The sequence below is a fragment of the Pseudorca crassidens genome, chromosome 10 (genome assembly GCF_039906515.1).
Source record: "Pseudorca crassidens isolate mPseCra1 chromosome 10, mPseCra1.hap1, whole genome shotgun sequence".
In the NCBI taxonomy this organism is placed as follows: Eukaryota; Metazoa; Chordata; class Mammalia; order Artiodactyla; family Delphinidae; genus Pseudorca; species Pseudorca crassidens.
Genome location: NC_090305.1, coordinates 38,316,187 through 38,334,290, shown reverse-complemented (window position 1 = coordinate 38,334,290; position 18,104 = coordinate 38,316,187). Strand labels below are relative to the sequence as shown.

Below are 18,104 nucleotides of genomic sequence, written 5' to 3'. Positions count from 1 at the left end.
TAGAGGCATTATTTGTACTTTTAAAATACATGTAACTCCTTCTTTTGGGGAGAAAGAAAAGTAATATTACATGTATATTCATACATGACAGGGCTAAAGAAAACTAAAATAGGAATATACACTTCAATTAAGCAAAAAGAACAGTTCTAGGAGACAGAAATTCACAAGCTGACTAAAATCGCTGCTTCAATTGTGCTCTTACCTGTTCTTTTTCAAGCATATCTGCTTTACGGAGTATTTTCATTGCATACACATGCCCTGTATCTTTCTTCTGAACAAGCCGCACCTAAAAGTTATAAAGAAATGCCAAAAGTTCACAATGCCAAGCTAATGCTTTCATGTGTTATAGGAAGTAATGTTTAAACTGGAAAAGTACTGTAATTTTTATGTAAGCAACTAGCAATAACAAAGCAGAAGAAAATGCTTTTCAATGTTCCAAAATGGATATATTACACACAGTGAAGTCAGTGCTGGAAACATACTCAAATATCTCCACATCTGAACAGCTCTGGCTCCCTAGCTGAACAAATCAATCTAATTTTAAACCCTCACTGTGGGAATTCCCTGGCAATCCAGTGGTTAAGACTCGGGGCTTTCACTTGCAAAGGGCCCGGGTTCAAACCCTGGTCGGGGAACTAAGATCTCGAAAGCCACGTGGCATGGCCATAAAGAAAAAAACAAACCCTCACTCTGGAACTTAAGGACTCATTAAACCCATGGCACATGTCAAGCAGTCAGCTCAGAAAACCTAAGGAAATGATTACAACAATGTTTAAAACAATAGCAAAAGCTCAGGTATAGAAAAAAAAAATGCCTGGAAGCATTATTAATAGGATAATAGCATAATTAGGGAAATAATAGGATTAATAGCATAATCAGGGAAGTAGAGTTTTCTGCAGTTCTTTCTCTTTTCTATTTTCAATTTTTTTTTTAGAGAGAACAGATAATTCATGATGAAAAGAAAATAAATGGTCTGCAAACCCAAACAAAACTTCTTGGAAATTTCCTGCACATCCTCCCCCTCTTCCCCCAAGATATGTATGTTTTCTTCTCCCTGCACCATTCTTTATGTTCTCCTCGAGTCCCACGTCCCCTCCTCACTGAATAGAAAGCTCTTTTAGAGGTGGTCCTGTACCTTTCCCTCTCTCAAGGGGCCAACACGGATTCTGAACCATGAGGGATCAATCTATCTTTCACCTGTGCCTTTGAATATGTACTCACATTTCCCCTAGGTACTGGTTTTTAATACTATGCTGCTCCTTTTATACAATGATAATGAAACTAACACATCAGTAGGTCATCCACTTTGGGCATTTTCCATGAATGGAGATGATCTTGCATGGGCTCATTCAAACCCTCCCCAACAGACTGCTCTTGTGACCAAGCAGGATGCACATGCAAGACCAGCTGGGACGAAGTTGCAAATGCTTTCACTCTATACCACCACTTACATAACTTATTTCTATAAATTCTGTCACCTAGGGCCATCTTTTTAGAGCTGTACCAATCTGGCGGGAAGAAATAAAGGGTGGAGATATGCTGTGAGTTTGCTCCTGAAGGGGCAGTGTAATGCAAAAAGCAAGACCTTCAAGATCAGGAAGACCTAGGCCCTGCTTCTGGTACCCCTGCTCAATGGTTATGTGATGCTGGAACATTACATATCCCCTCGGAGTCTTAATCTCATCGTGTATAAAATGAGTTACTGTCATGATTCTAGGAGAAAAGCACTCAGTAAATAATAAATATTGATTTCTTTCTACCTTTCAACTCTCCCTTTAGATCAATACTTAAAGCATCAACATCATCTCTGGAAAAGCAGAGAACAACCAGATCCCTGGGACAGTGGAGAGGGGAAGAAAAAGAAGACAGAACACTTAAGATGTGGGGCTGGCATGCTTGACCCACGCACTCCATACTTCCGTTATATCAAGCAAGAATCATGAGCTCATGGTGTTAGAAGCTTTGAAGTTCTGTGGTATTTCTGTATTTGACAAGTCGCTGTGGTTTTTTTACCTCACCAAATGCTCCTCTGCCTATTACTTTTAAGGACTCAAAATCTTCCAATCCAAGTCTTGTTCTCTTCAAACGAAGAAACTCTGTTTCCTTCCGAGCATGTGCTGATCTCCTGAGTCGTTTCTAATGTTTAAATAAAGAGGGAGAGAGGTGGGAAGGGGAGGAGTTGGAACTCTGAAACTCTGCAACAAAGTTGTATTTGTGGTTTAACCCACCTGCAAAGCAGGGCCACACCAGACTAAGCATCATCTGTTCATACATGAAAGCACCACAGAATGACCCTTACGAGATCACTCCTCCCTTCCCAGGCCTTCAGATACAATAACCAAGCCATACTGAACAGACGGTGCCTCCTCTGAGGGCTGACTAACCTACATCAACAATCGACTTTTCTAAAGCTTCTAATGAAGGAAGGATAAACAACCAACATTTTCCTTTAACCCTCCTTATATAAAAGTGTGGTTTTTAAATTTCCCTCTGGATTTTCTTTACAGATTGTGGTTCATTTTATGCATTAACTTTCTACTGTTCCTACAAGTCTTGGGTATTTTTCACCATTTTCCTGGGTTCTATGATTCATTCCTCTTTTTGAAAGCATTTCCACTGTCATTTCAGTTCCTTACATGGTTTCGAGTTAACTATATTTTCTGCCACATCTGTGGGCATTGGAGGGAAGGGCTGATTTGAGAGAGATTTTGCCTTGACAAAGATTTTAGAAATTTTAGAAATTTTAGAAATTTGCCCCACTTCTATGGAGCCTTTTCAGTGAATTAAAAATGCTATAATTTTCTTTTTTTTAATTTTAATTTTATTTCATCTCTTCCTTTTCTTGGAGTTCTAAAGCTAATTAATTTATTACAACAGAGCCTAGAGAAGTCATCCTCTCCTGGTACTTAATAATTAACTTCTCCCTCTGCATGAGTACCTAAATCCAGAAGCACTCCTGTTATTGAGTCAAAGCCACTCCCCTGTGCACCAAGGCTAACAACTTGCTGGATAAGATATGATCTGCCATGCTGGGTTTCAAGGAAAATTTTTTCAATATTAATTACCTCTTCATCTTTTAGGCCTTCTTCTTCCATCACTTTTTCTAACTTCTTTTGTCTAAAAATAAATAAAGACATATGAAATAACATTTGAATGATAACTTTCCGTTATCTATATGCAAACAATTTTTTTTACTGATAAAAACAGGTAAATCTCAAAATGCTTCATTAAAACAACAAATTACAATTATTAAGACAAAAAGATTCTCACCCTTTGTCAGTTCTACATTTTGACAAAAATTATATGTTAATGCAACAAAGAATCTTATTTCAAAATGAAAAGTTCTCTTTTTTTGGTAACATTTCCTCCTTAACAAACCACAGACAGCTGGTGTTTGATAACCTCTTCTATCAGGGCGTTTCTCTCCTTGTCCCTGACTGAAATCTACTTCCTTTACTTTCACATCTTCCTCCTCCTCCCTGCCACAAGCAAAGAGTAATAACAACAAAGGTAAACACAGAATTTGGAGATTCAAGGGGGGGGGGAATGTTCAAAAGAGATGACTGGCACTGCTGTTAAATCTTAAGACTCTAAATCCTTGGAGTACTAAACTTTAGAAACTGCATCCAAGAATGTTTTTGATCTGTATTCTCATACTGATTTGATAAAACTAAAAGAAACAAGTAAAACTTCCTTACAACAAATTCCACACAACTTTTATTTATTCGGCATAATAAATGAAAGCACATGGGCTGGAATCTCCTCTATCACTTATCAGCAATCCAGACAACAGGCATGCTGAGCAGAGCAGGGAAGAAGTACAAGGTACACGAAGCAACAGCCTGTGGTCTAGCGCAGCTGAGGCACACACAACTTGCAATGCCACACTAAGGTTGGCTCTTAGTCTGTAGACCTCAGAGCTATCAGAGGCTTGTGCACAAAGGAGTGGTGTGATGAGGTTTCTATTTCAGAATGGCAGCCCAAAGTAATGAGCTGATGGACTGGCAGGGAAAGCAACTGACAAAGACGGAGGCAAACTGGAAGCTATCGTTAGTCCCACGGACAATAAATACCTGGAACTAGGGCTGGAAACCTAGAATGAAGTGAACAGAGCTACTGCAAAGATAACCAACTGGCTGAAGGAGTCAAGGGAACAGTCTTAGAATTTCTTGTGTGGGAGGATAATGATGCCACTAACCAAGACAGGAAGCACAGAGAGAGGAACATGGGAAGATAATGAGTTTTATTTTAGTCAATGAGTATTTATTGCTATAATAGTATTTAGTTAAAATGAATATTTTTATTTAATTATATTTAATTACTGTTAGAAATCATATTATAGTACAAATCCACAGGCTGAGATGATAAACAAGAATTTGTGTCCAAACTCCCAGGAAGTGAAAAGATCTACTCTGACCGTGACGGGAAGAAGAAAGCATCTGCATGGCTCCCAGTCTGCTCACTTTTCTTCTAGTTCCCAGAATATTTTGGGATATGCATCTTTGTGTGCATATGTATTGGAGGGAGAAGGCTGTACTATTGGCAATTTCAGGAGTGAAAATTATTCCATTTCCATGGTTAAATAGTTGAAGTAGGGAAGAATAAGAAGAGTCAATGCATGGCAGGAACTATAAGAACTCAACCATGGTCAGCTCCTTTTGCGCCTTGAGTATCAAACACCATCATACTTTCTGACTATATATTCTTTGAATGACCACACCAGACTGTGACAGCAGTCCAATGTGCTATCACACAATGTGTGTCACAGAGACAGCCCAAATTTTAAAACTAAACTGGACAGTATTCTACAGCTCTGTTGCAAGTGTAATTAAACTGGTCTCAGTAGATAACCTGCCTGAGAGTAAAGTTAACAGAATCAACACCTTGAACACAATCAGATTCTTTTCTTCTTTTTGGCCGCGCCACGCGACTTACGAGATGTGAGATCTTAGTCCCCTGACCAGGGATTGAACCCAGGGCCTCAGGCGTGAGAGCTCGGAGTCCTAACCACTGGACTGCCAGGGAATTCCCCTCAGATTCTTTCATTAGAGAAAGTATCCAGAAAAAGCCTCTATCATGCAAAATTATCCATGGTAATGATTTATTGGGACCAAGCAACAAAGATCTTGAAGACGCAAAATTGGCAAACACGGTGACGTCTTACAAAAGGCTTACAAGTGACATCCTCTGTAAGACAATACCAAGGAATTACTAACTTGGTTAGACTCACGTTGGCATTGTGATGACAAGAAAATGGCCATATTTTTGGAGATGCATACTTAAGTACGTAAGATTGAAATGACAGATGTTTGAAATTTGCTTTAAAGCACAATAGCAAGAAAGAATAAAATGGAATAAATGAAACAAATTTAGCAAAGTCTTGATAATTACTGAATCTGAGGGATGACTATATGGGGGCTCATTGTATTAGTCTTTCTACGCATGTGTTTAAAAATGCCCACAATGATTAAGAAAGGCAGGCCCCTCCACCACATGTCTCTCTGGTCGCAGGGCCCCGCAAGCTAACACTCCAGCCTTTGATGAGGCCTCTTCAGCTCAACTCCAGTGTTCCAAAGCAGAACCCTGGGAGGGAGAGGCACTTTCACACACAGAGGCCACACCCAACCCCACTCAGCAAGGCTTCCGGGAGTGAGCTCCATTTATTATCATGTGAGACCCTTTCCCACGTGAGATGGTAAGTTCTTTTGAAGGCAGGGACCACATCTGAATCCTCCTTCTCCACTAAGAATAATGCTTTGTACACAGCAACTTTTTAAGATGTATGTTGCTAAATTAAAAAAAAAAAAGAAAGAAAGAAAGAAAAAAGGTCGGAACATGTCACAATGTACACACACATTCATGACTACTTCTTTTAATTAGCCCCCTTCACTACACCTAATTTAGACTCGCCTCCAAGCACAGCTTGATTCAGAGGCAGCAGGGATGGGAGGAAAAGGCTAGTCCACTCTACAAGCAAGTTGAGTAGACAATATTTCTAATTTCTGCTGATGACACACTTAAAATAATCAGGAAAAATGGTATAGAAATAAACAGTGGGCATCTCCATGATCAAAACTGAATTCTCAAGAAATACCCTAAAAATGATTACACAAAATTTTAAAAATCTCAACAAATTACTTTTGTTTGACTGATATCTAGTCAGTGAATATCATTAGATAAGTCTAGACTTAACCATTTCTGGGGCCCAAATAAAACTGACACTTGCTCACTAGTAATAATCACACATTGCAACTCAGTATCAGATCAGACTAAAAGCAAACAGTTAGGAAAACCTGGGTAAGAATATGGAAGAGAAGCAGCAGAAAATGCTGGTTCTCAGAGGGTAAAATGCAGGATAGTTCTTATTTGATTTAGAGGGAGAGCATACAATTATTGCCTATTGAATTAGGCTTTTATGGCTTTAATTAATCCACCAAAATAGTATTCATAAAGAACAGAAACAACACAGAATATTGTAAAAAGAAATGCCAGCTGCCTCAGTTTTGATTTCAAACTGCTCAAATTATCCAAACCATTAATTTTCTATGAACAACTAGGCAATTATCAACACCTATTTCTCTTATGTGTACCTAGGATCACATAAGAGAACAGGAGAATTGCTGTTCCTGGAGAAGCTTACCACAGAGGCCACTATTGAAGGCAAACACAGATTAAAAAAAGAATATGAACTTGCACTACTGAAGGGATTCAGTTTACCATCTATAAGTAGCTTTACTAAGCATTCTGCCACACTGTACAATGGGCACTAGACTCAAGGAATTTAACTGTGTTGAATCCAATATGTAGAACTTACTGTAGTGTTTCTATGAAACAGCCCAATGTTCTCATATTCTACCTTTATACAGAAAACAATTTGCAAATGATTTTTTTCTTCTGTCTTTAGGCTTTGGTCTCATTTCCCCTGCAGTAAATCCTTTGTTCAAATATAACCCAGTGTTCTACTATAAATGGAACAGCACAAAAGTTGCATATAAGTGGGAGAAATACTAGAGATTTTAAAGGCAACAAGACAAGGCATATACAAACAAAATAAAATTTTGTATTACAACATGATCTCTTTTATTAGCCCTCAAATTTACTAGCCTAATACCTATTATTTCAAACTGCTCATCATATATTAGCCATATACCCATAATAAAATGTTTCTTTACCATCAATTGTCTCATATCATTAAAACTCTGCTTATTTATCAAGGTTCTGTGACTTTTCCCCCATAACATCAAAACACTTGAAACTCCATTTCTGACAGTTCTAATTTTAGTTTACTTACTACTGTGGAAGCACCTGACAATCACTGTTTTTCTTTCTTTTTTTGTTAATTTTTAATTTTTGATACAATTTTGAAAGCTTAAAATCCATTAACAGTTATTACAAAATATTGGCTGTATTCCCCATGTTGTACGATATATCCTTGTAGCCTATCTTACACCCAATAGTTCATACCTCCCACTCCCCTCCCCAAACTGCCCCCCCTTACTGGTAACCACTGGTTTGTTCTCTATATCTGTGAGTCTGTTTTTTTTTTTTTTGTAATTTTATTTATTTTGGGCTGCATTGGGTCTTCATTGCAGCGCGCGGGCTTTCTCTAGTTGTGGCGAGTGGGGGCTACTCTTTGTTGTGGTGCGCGGGCTTCTCATTGCGGTGGCTTCTCCTTGCTGTGGAGCATGGGCTCTAGGCACATGGGCTTCAGTAGTTGTGGCACGTGGGCTCAGTAGTTGTGGTGCACAGGCTTAGTTTCTCTGTGGCATGTGAGATCTTCTCGGACCAGGGATCGAACCTGGGTCCCCTGCATTGGCAGGTGGATTCTTAACCACTACGCCAGGGAAGTCCTCTTTTTTTGTTATATTCACTGGTTTGTGGTAGTTTTTAGATTCCACATATAAATGATATCATACAGTATTTTTCTTTCTCTGACTTATTTCATTTAGCATAATGCCTTCCAAGTCCATTCATGTTGCTGCAAATGGCAAAATTTCATACCTGTTTATGCCTGAGTAGTATTCCATTCTATGTGTATGTATATATGTACATAAACAGCATCTTCTTCATCCATTCATCTGTTGATGGACAATTAGGTTGCTTCCCTATCTTGACAATTGTAAATAATGCTGCCATGAACACTGGGGTGCATTTATCTTCTCTAATTAGTGACTTTGGGTTTTTTTCCAGATATATACCCAGGAGTAGAACTGCTGGGTCATATGGTAGCTCTATTTTTAGCTTTTTGAGAAACCTGCATACTGTTTTCCACAGTGGCTGCATCAATTTACATTCCCACAGACAGCGTATGAGGGTTCCCTTTGCTCCACATCTTCACCAACATTTGTTACTTGTATTCTTTTTTTTTTTTTTTTTACTTGTATTCTTTTTGATGATAGCCATTCTGACAGGTGTGAGGTGATATCTCATTGTGTGTTTTTTTTTAACATCTTTATTGGAGTATAATTGCTTTACAACGGTTTGTTAGTTTCTGCTTTATAACAGTGAATCAGTTATACATATACATATGTTTCCACATCTCTTCTGTCTTGCATCTCCCTCCCTCCCACCCTCCCTATCCCACCCCTCTAGGTGGTCACAAAGCACCGAGCTGATCTCCCTGTGCTACGTGGCTGCTTCCCACGAGCTATCTATTTTACGTTGGTAGTGTATATATGTCCATGCCACTCTCTCACTTTGTCACAGCTTACCCTTCCCCCTCCCCATATCCTCAAGTCCATTCTCTAGTAGGTCTGTGTCTTTATTCCCATCTTACCCCTAGGTTCTTCATGACCTTTTTTTTTTCTTTTTTTTTCTCTTAGATTCCATATATATGTGTTAGCATAAGGTATTTCAGAAAGTAAAAAACAAATACCGTATGCCAACACATATATAGAGAACCTCACTGTGGTTTTGATTTCCATTTCTCTGATGATTAGCTATGCTGAGCATCTTTTCATGTGCCTGTTGGCCATCTGCATTTCCTCTTTCAGGTGTCTGTTCAGTTCTTCTGCCCATTTTCTTTTTTTTTTTTTTTTTTTTTTGCGGTATGTGGGCCTCTCACTGTTGTGTCCTCTCCCATTGCGGAGCACAGGCTCCGGACGCGCAGGCTCAGTGGCCATGGCTCACGGGCCCAGCCGCTCCGCGGCATGTGGGATCTTCCCAGACCGGGGCACGAACCCGTGTCCCCTGCATCGGCAGGCGGACTCTCAACCACTGCGCCACCAAGGAAGCCCTTCTGCCCATTTTTTAATTGTGTTGTTTGATTTTTTGATGTTGAATTATATGAGTTGTTTATATACTGTTTTTCTTTTTTAATTTTCTAGGGGTGATAAAACCTGAAATAAAATAGTCTTATCAAATTGTATCAACAAACTCAAGAACAAGTATCAACTCATGTCCAAAAAAGAGGGCACTAGAGAAATGCAAAAAATACAATGAGATACCACCTCACAACGGTCAGAATGGCCATCATCAAAAAATCTACAAACAATAAATGCTGGAGATGTTGTGGAGAAAAGAGAACGCTCCTACACCGCTGGTGGGAATGTAAATTGGTACAAGCATTATGGAGAACGGTATGGAGGTTCCTTAAAAAACTAAATATAGAACTACCATATGATCCAGCAATCCCACTCCTAGGCATATATCCAGAGAAAACCATAATTCGAAAAGATACATGCACCCCAATGTTCACTGCAGCACTATTTACAATAGCCAAGACATGGAAGCAACCTAAATGTCCATCGATAGAGGAATGGATAAAGAAGATGTGGTATATAAATATACAATGGAATATTACTCAGCCATAAAAAAAAATTATGCCATTTGCAGCAACAAGGATGGACCTAGAGATTATCATGCTAAGTAAAGTCAGTCAGAGAAAGACAAACATCATATGGTTATCACCTACATGTGGTATCTAATTTAAAAAATGATACAAATGAACTTATTTACAAAAATAGAAATGGACTCACAGATCTTGAAATCAAACTTATGGTTACCAAAGGGGATACGTGGGGGGAAGTGAAAAATCAGGAGATTGGGATTAACACATACACACTATTATACATAAAATAGATAACTAACAAGCACCTACTGTATAGCATAGGGAACTCTACTCAATATTCTATAATAACTTATATGGGAAAAGAATCAGAAAAAGAATGGATATATATATATATATGTATAACTAATTCACTCTGCTGTACACCTGAAACTAACATAGCATTGTAAATCAACTATACTCCAATAAAAATTTTTAAAAATAAAAAACAGGGGCCTCCCTGGTGGCGCAGTGGTTGAGAGTCCGCCTGCCGATGCAGGGGACACGGGTTCGTGTCCCGGTCCGGGAGGATCATCCACATGCCGCGGAGCAGCTGGGCCCGTGAGCCATGGCCGCTGAGCCTGCGCATCCGGAGCCTGTGCTCCACAACGGGAGAGGCCACAACAGTGAGAGGCCCGCGTACCGCAAAAAAAATAAATAAATAAAATAAATAAAAAACAGAACAGCAACAAAAAAAGAGGGCGCTAGGGCTTCCCTGGTGGCGCAGTTGTTGAGAGTCCGCCTGCTGATGCAGGGTACACGGGTTCGTGCCCCGGTCCGGGAAGATTCCACATGCTGCGGAGCGGCTAGGCCCGTGAGCCTATGGCCGCTGAGCCTGCGCGTCCTGCGCGTCCGGAGCCTGTGCTCCGCAACGGGAGAGGAGGCCACAACAGTGAGAGGCCCGCCTACCGCAAAAATAAATAAATAAATAAAAATTTTAAAAAAAGAGGGCGCTAAAAAGATTAACAAGGAAATACTAATTCTGAAAAGTTCAAAGTATCTACTGTTTTTTTAAATGAAAAATAATGGTGATTTGATAACAAAAATTACAAAAACATTCTAATCCTCTTAAATGTCTAACATTCTCTTTTTACTGTGCTTTGATTAATTTGGTCTTCAAGAAAAGAAAAACCATGAAAGCTTTTGAAAGGTCTTTCCATCTTGAGAATCCAAAACAAAAAAAGCACTGATTTCAACCAATTTTTGGGGTGCAATCTTAGTGTAAATCAAAATATAACACTTATTAACAAAGTAAATAAAACCATGTATCATCTTGTTCCTGGAGAATGTGATACATATCAATGATGCACCACAGGGCAGAGCCAGTAGGATTAAAAACCAACTGACTGGGCTTCCCTGGTGGCACAGTGGTTAGAATCCGCCTGCCAATGCAGGGGACGCGGGTTCAAGCCCTGGTACAGGAAGATCCCACACGCCGCAGAGCAACGAAGCCCATGAGCCACAACTACTGAGCCTACGCTCTAGAGCCCGTGTGCCACAACTACTGAGCCTGCGAGCCACAACTACTGAAGCCCGCGCGCCTAGAGCCTGTGCTCTGCAACAAGAGAACCCACTGCAATAAGAAGCCCGCGCACCACAAATAAGAGTAGCCCCTGCTCGCCACGACTAGAGAAAGCCCGCACGCAGCAACGAAGACCCAACGCAGCCAAAAATAAATAAATTAATTAATTTAAAAAAAACACCCGGGCTTCCCTGGTGGCGCAGTGGTTGGGAATCCGCCTGCCGATGCAGGGGACACGGGTTCGTGCCCTGGTCCGGGAGGATCCCACATGCCGCGGAGCCGCTGGGCCCGTGAGCCATGGCCGCTGGGCCTGCGCGTCCGGAGCCTGTGCTCCGCGGCGGGAGAGGCCACAGCAGTGAGAGGCCCGCGTACCGCAAAAAAAAAAAAAAAAACCAACTGACTACTATCAAATAAGACAAGTAACTTAATGAGAACTCATAAGCATTTGCTTTGTAACTATAATTCCAGAAGCTCTGATTTCAAGAGAGTGTCTGTATTTGAAAATAACCATCTCCAACAGGTTTCACATGCCTAGAGATAGAGTGTGCAAATTTATTTTTGAATTCCCCATGATCCTAACAAAGAGCACTGTACAGGCTCTTGTTTGTCCCAGTGAACAACAGCTAGCCACCACCAGGTATAAAGTATCTTGCTATTCCGCATACAGAGCTGCATATTTAAGGTCAAGTCATATATCCCATTTAAATTATGATCTACACCCTCCTGCAGAAAGCTGTGGCAAATAAATCCTTATCCAAACGTTAGCACACTGAATCCAGCAACACAGAAAGAGAATAATGCATTATGACCAAGAGAGTTTACCCCGGGAACGGAAGGTTAGTTTAACATTCAAAAATCAGTCCAGGGCTTCCCTGCTGGCGCAGTGGTTGGGAGTCCGTCTGCTGATGCAGGGGACACTGGTTCGTGCCCCGGTCCGGGAGGATCCCGCATGCCGCGGAGCGGCTGGGCCGGTGGGCCATGGCCGCTGAGCCTGCGCGTCCGGAGCCTGTGCGCCGCAACGGGAGAGGCCGCGGCAGTGAGAGGCCCACGTACCGCAAAAAAAAAAAAAAAAAAACCCACAAAAATCAGTCCATGTAATTCACCACAGTGAGAGAATAAAGGAGAAAAAACAGTATGATCATTTCAAAGATGCAGAAAAAGCATTTGACAAAATTCAACATCCACTCATGATAAAAACTCTCAGTCTCATAGGAACAGAAGGAAACCTCCCCAACCTATGAAGAGCATCTTTGAAAAAGCTACATTAACATCACAACAGTGAAACAGTGCTTTCCCACTTAAATCAGGAACAAAAGATGTCTACTCCCACCACTTACATTCAACATTGTACCTGAAATCCTAGCCAATGTAAAAAGGCAAGAAAAAGAAAGAAAAGTTGTACAGATTGGAAAGGAAGACACAAAACTCCCTATTTGGCTATGACATGATTGTTCACATAGAAAATCCTAAGGAATCTACAAAAAAGCTACGAGAATAAGTAAATTAGCAAGTCACAGGGTATAAGGTCAAAACACAAAATTCAGTTATAGTTCTATATGCTAGCAGCAAACAAGTGGAACATGAAATTTTAAATATCCACTTACAATAGCATCAAAAAACTCCAAAAATACTAGGAATAGACAAACAAAAGACATGAAAGACCTCCACCCTAAAACTACAAAATACTGCTGAGAAAAATTAAAGACCTAACAAAATGGAGAGATAAGCCTCAGAAGATTCAATATTAAGATGTCAACTCTCCCTCAAACTGATCTACAGATTCAATACAATTATAACCATAATTCCATCAGGCTTTTCTGTAGAAACTGACAAGCTGATTCTAAAATTTATATGGAAATTCAAAGAACCTAGAATATCCAAAGCAATCTCGAAAAAAAACAGGAACAACAAAGTTGAGGACTTACAGTTTCTGACTTCAAAACTTACCACAAAGCTACCGTAATAAAAAAATCTGATACTGGCATAGGGACAGACAAATAAATCAATGAAACAGAATAAAGAGCCCAGACACAGGTACACAATTACACAGTACTTGATTTTCAAAAGTGCCAAAGCAACCTAATGGGGAAAAGAAAATCTTTGCAACAAATAGTGCTTAAATAACTGGATATCCATAAGGAAAATAAATAAATAAATCTCAAACCCCACCTCATACCATACACTTATTAACTCAAGATGGATCATATAAATGTAAAAACTAAATCTATAAAACTTCCAGAAGAAAACATAAGAGAATATCTTCATAACTTAGGGGTAGGCAAAGGTTTCTTAGAGGTCACAGAATGCAATAACTACAAAAGAAAAAAATGCCAAATTAGATGAACAGGAAAGCACAGACTGGGAAACCTTTGCAAAACACAGCTACGACAAAGAACCAGTATCTAAGATATAAAAGGAACTCCTAAAACTCAATGGTCAAAAAATTTGAACACTTCACAAAGGAAAATACACAAATGGCCAAAAAAAGCACATAAAGAAAAATGTTCAATATCATTAATTGTCAGAGAAATGCAAATTAAAACAATGAGGGACTCCCCTGGTGGCGCAGTGGTTAAGAATCCGCCTGCCAATGCAGGGGACTCAGGTCCCACATGCCGCGGAGCAACTAAGCCCCTGCAACACAGCTGCTGAGCCTGCGCTCTGGAGTCCGCACGCCTCAACAAGAGAAGCCACCGCACTAAGAGGCCCATGCACTGCAACAAAGGGTAGCCCCCGCTCGCCGCAACTGGAGAAAGCCAGTGCCCAGCAATGAAGACCCAACACAGCCAAAAGTAAATAAATTTATTTAAAAAAAAAAAGAGCAAGCGTTTAAAAATAAAATAAAACAACAATGAAATGCCACTAAGCATCCACAAGAATAGCTAAAGTTAAAAGACTGACAACACAAATGTTAAAAAATATATATAAAGCAACTAGAACTCTCATACACTGTTGGTAATATTTTAGAAAAAGGTCTAGCAGTTTCTTATAAAACTAAACATATACCTATGTATGTTTACAAACCAGCCATTCCACTCCTAAATATTAACCTAAGAAATGAAAACAAACGTTCACAAAAAGATCTGTACACAAATGTTCAGAGAAACTTATTCAAAACAGCCCAAAACTTTAAAATGCCCAGATTTTTATCAACAAAAGAATATATAAACAAACTATGGTAGTCATAAAAGAGAATGGTACTCAGCAATATAAAGGAACAAACTATGCACACAAAAGCAACATGGATGAACCTTGAAAACATTAGGCTGAGTGCAAGATGCCTTATTCAAAAGAATCCATTATACATGTCCCATTTGTATGGAATAGACAATATTAATCTATGGTAGAAACAAAATCACAACGGTGGCGTGGGGTTGAAGGAGAATCTCCAGGGATGAACTTTCTGGGATGATGGTAATATTCTATGTCTCGATAGGGGTTTAAGTTATACAGGTGTATGTATTTGTCAAAACTCCGAAACGTACCCTTAAGGTGGTGCATTTCATTCTATACAGATTTTCCACTCTCTTAAAATATATATAGAAAACTCCATTTGTTATACAAGCAGAAATATTCAAAAGTAAAACATATAGACATCTGCAGCATACTTTGAAGTACAAGCAAAAAGTTAAGATGAATTAATGAATGGATAAAGGAATGGATAGATCGGTATGTGATAAAACAACAGATAATAGTAGAATCTATATGATGTCTAGGTATTCACTGTATAATTCTTTCAATTTTTCTGTACTTTTGAATATTTTCATAATAAAATATTGGGAAAAAAATTTTAATTATGAGTTACTACATGGATAGTGCACACTAGATCAGTAACAATAGTTGCTACTGTAATAGGGAAGAACTTTTTGTATTCTATTACAAGTTAATCACTAAAGGGATGTTGCCTATAAGCTTAAATTATACATAAATGCCCATCTCTGGGAACCCAGGTAATGAGCATTAAGCTAAAATACCTTTGTTTAGTTCACAGGAAACATCCTGACCAGGCCCACCTGTGAATGAATGACTGCAGGGAGGAAGAAATGAACACAACGCCTCCGGAGAATGATTGGAACCAGGAAATGTTTGACTTTACTCCCTTCCCTTTTTTAATACAAAAGGAGCCTCAGGCAAGATGGTTCTTTAGGGGCAAACCACCTTCTCGGTTTGCTGGCTTTCTGAATAAAGCCGCTATTTCTTGCCCTCAACAACTCATCTCTCAATTTATTGGCCTGTTGTGCAGCGAGCAGTATGAGATTGGACTCGGTAATGCTACAACCCCATTAACTATGTGATTACTGTGTGAAGCACTTTGGTGGGTACTCATATATGTTTTATCTAATCCCCACAGCAATCCTGCAAGGCAAGTAGTAGTATCCCCATTTTCCAGATGGGACAGCTGATATGCAGGAAGACTAAGCACTTGTTCCGACCTCATACAGCTACTAAATGGTAACGGCAGGATTCTAAACCCAGATCTGGCTCCATAAGGTTTGCTCTTTCCATTACATCACACTGCCTTCACAATGAACTCTAAGGTTTTGGCCCAATTAATTTTTTTATACTACCATGAAATTTTATGTTATTGACTAGTATCAGAAATAAGTGGGTTAATAGCAAGGGCTTTGGAAATCAGTGACACTGTCATTCCACTGTACTCGAATAGGCTGTAACACGGCTGCTGCTATTCTTGTCTCCTTTCAACCATATTATGAATGTGATTTATGATACTAGATATGGATGCCAAAACCATGACACAATTTTCTCAAAATTCTTTACCTCATTTCTCGTTCTTCATGTTGAGCGATAAGGTTGCTATAAAAATTCTCCAGTGTCACTTTGGTCATTGTCACCCTTTCCTTTGTGTGATTACTCATGGCCGAGCAAGGTGTTGAGCCTGTCATTGCCATGGCTGCTAGAAACAAAAAAAAAAAGAGGTATTAGTTTTGGAGTTAGAATCCACCAATTATGCACTCTCTTACCCTATTGGTAGGAATGTAAATTGACCCAAGTTTTCTGGAGGACAAACAACATATAACAAAAAACAGACAAACATAATACTTGGTGAAAATAAGTATACATTAATGTTTTTTGACCCAGAAATATCATCCCTAGGTATAAGGCCTACAGAAACTGTCACACAGGCTCTTAAGGGAACATGCACAAGGATGTGCATTACAGAGGATGTTCACTATGCCATCACCTGTGTTATGAGAAGTTGGAGGCAATTCAGTAAGCAAATCATAAATAAAATGTTGTGGATGCATACAAAGAAATACCATACGACAGTCAGAAGCCAATCTACCTGTATCTAAAAGCAACATGAATATATCTTTAAAGCATAGTGTTGCATTTTTTAAAAAGAAGAGAACAAGGTTACCATACCAGATACATATATTAAGAATATATAACATAGACAGTACAATTCTTTGCCATCCAGGAATCTACCTTGAAGAAATCAAAGACCCATAAGGATTCATACACAAGGGGATTCAATGCAGCATTGTAATGACAAAGAAAAACTAGAAGTAACTTGAATAACCAACAACAGAACTGATTAAATTATGGGAAAGTCCTACGATGAAATTAATATGCAGACAATTAAAATATGCTCAGGGATTCCCTGGTGGCGCAGTGGTTGAGAGTCCGCCTGCTGACGCAGGGGACAGGGGTTTATGCCCCGGTCCAGGAGGATCCCACATGCCGCGGAGCAGCTCGGCCCGTGAGCCATGGCCGCTGAGCCTGCGCTCTGCAACAGGAGAGGCCACAACAGTGAGAGGCCCACGTACAGCAAAAAAAAAAAAAAAAAATGCTCAAACGTTTAATGTCAGGGAAAATATTTCCAGTCTAAGTGAAAAAGAATAGGTTAAAAAACAGAATGTATACCATTTTATGTGTTTACTGTATATGAACATAATTATTAGAAATATATATCAAAATGTTATTAGTGGCCTAACTCTAGGCAGTGAGAATACAATAGATCATTTTATTCTCGTTTTCCACATTTTCTACATTTTCTTCAATGAGTGTGTACTATTACCATTAAGTTACCAAGAACTTTTAAATTTACAATTTCTATAGTTTAAAAAAATCTATGACTAAAATCTTCATCTATAGGTATATATGTACTGTGACATGGCTTATGGTTATTTGATAGACGTTTACCGTCTAGTTGAATTGACAAGTTAAAACAAAGACCTATGATGGAAACAATATTACAAAAGAAAAAACCTGAATCATAATTTCAGTGATGGAAGATATCTCAAAAACAAGAGACCCTAACCTCCTAGTTTTACATATTTGAAAACTGATACCAACAAGGTTTAAATAGCTTACAGAACTTTTTTCCCCACCTAAATTTAAATCTCATTTGCCCTAAATATTTTTTGCCAACCTACATTGTCACACCTCGCCAAACTGTTCACCAACCTTGACTTGCTCCAGCATTGGCAATAATGCTCAATATTTTATCCTTATCATGCCTTCCTCCTACAGGACCTGCCTCTAAGTCTATCTTTTCATCCCAATATGAAGCTGAGTAAAAATCAGGAGGGGCCAAGGGCCATTTTCAAGGACTTTTAAATTGTTTTGTAGATTAAACTTAGGCTTTTAAGGAATGTGCAAACACTTATTATTACTAAGAAAATAGACTTAACACTAAGCAATTTTATAAAAAGATACTCAGGGAAAATCACAAAGAATACTGTCATCAGAGAAAAGATTCAAAATCAAGGCTCTACTTCAAAGTCAAACATT

The 18,104-nt window shown here is 39.1% G+C and overlaps 1 protein-coding gene across 3 annotated transcripts in view; it reads right to left on the bottom strand.

Annotated features, from left to right (window-relative positions):
• STK38 (serine/threonine kinase 38) overlaps positions 1-18,104 on the bottom strand; it is a 42,199-nt gene that overhangs the window by 21,241 nt on the left and 2,854 nt on the right. For 2 of the 3 annotated variants that reach the window (XM_067753162.1, XM_067753160.1), the window contains exons 2-5: positions 16,128-16,263; positions 3,066-3,117; positions 2,014-2,136; positions 203-286 (exon numbers count right to left, since the gene is read on the bottom strand). In XM_067753162.1, the coding sequence (XP_067609263.1) occupies positions 203-286; positions 2,014-2,136; positions 3,066-3,117; positions 16,128-16,258 (390 nt within the window). In that variant the 5' untranslated portion in view covers positions 16,259-16,263. The remainder of the gene's footprint in view (positions 1-202; positions 287-2,013; positions 2,137-3,065; positions 3,118-16,127; positions 16,264-18,104) is intronic. The other variant, XM_067753161.1, reaches the window with a different exon arrangement.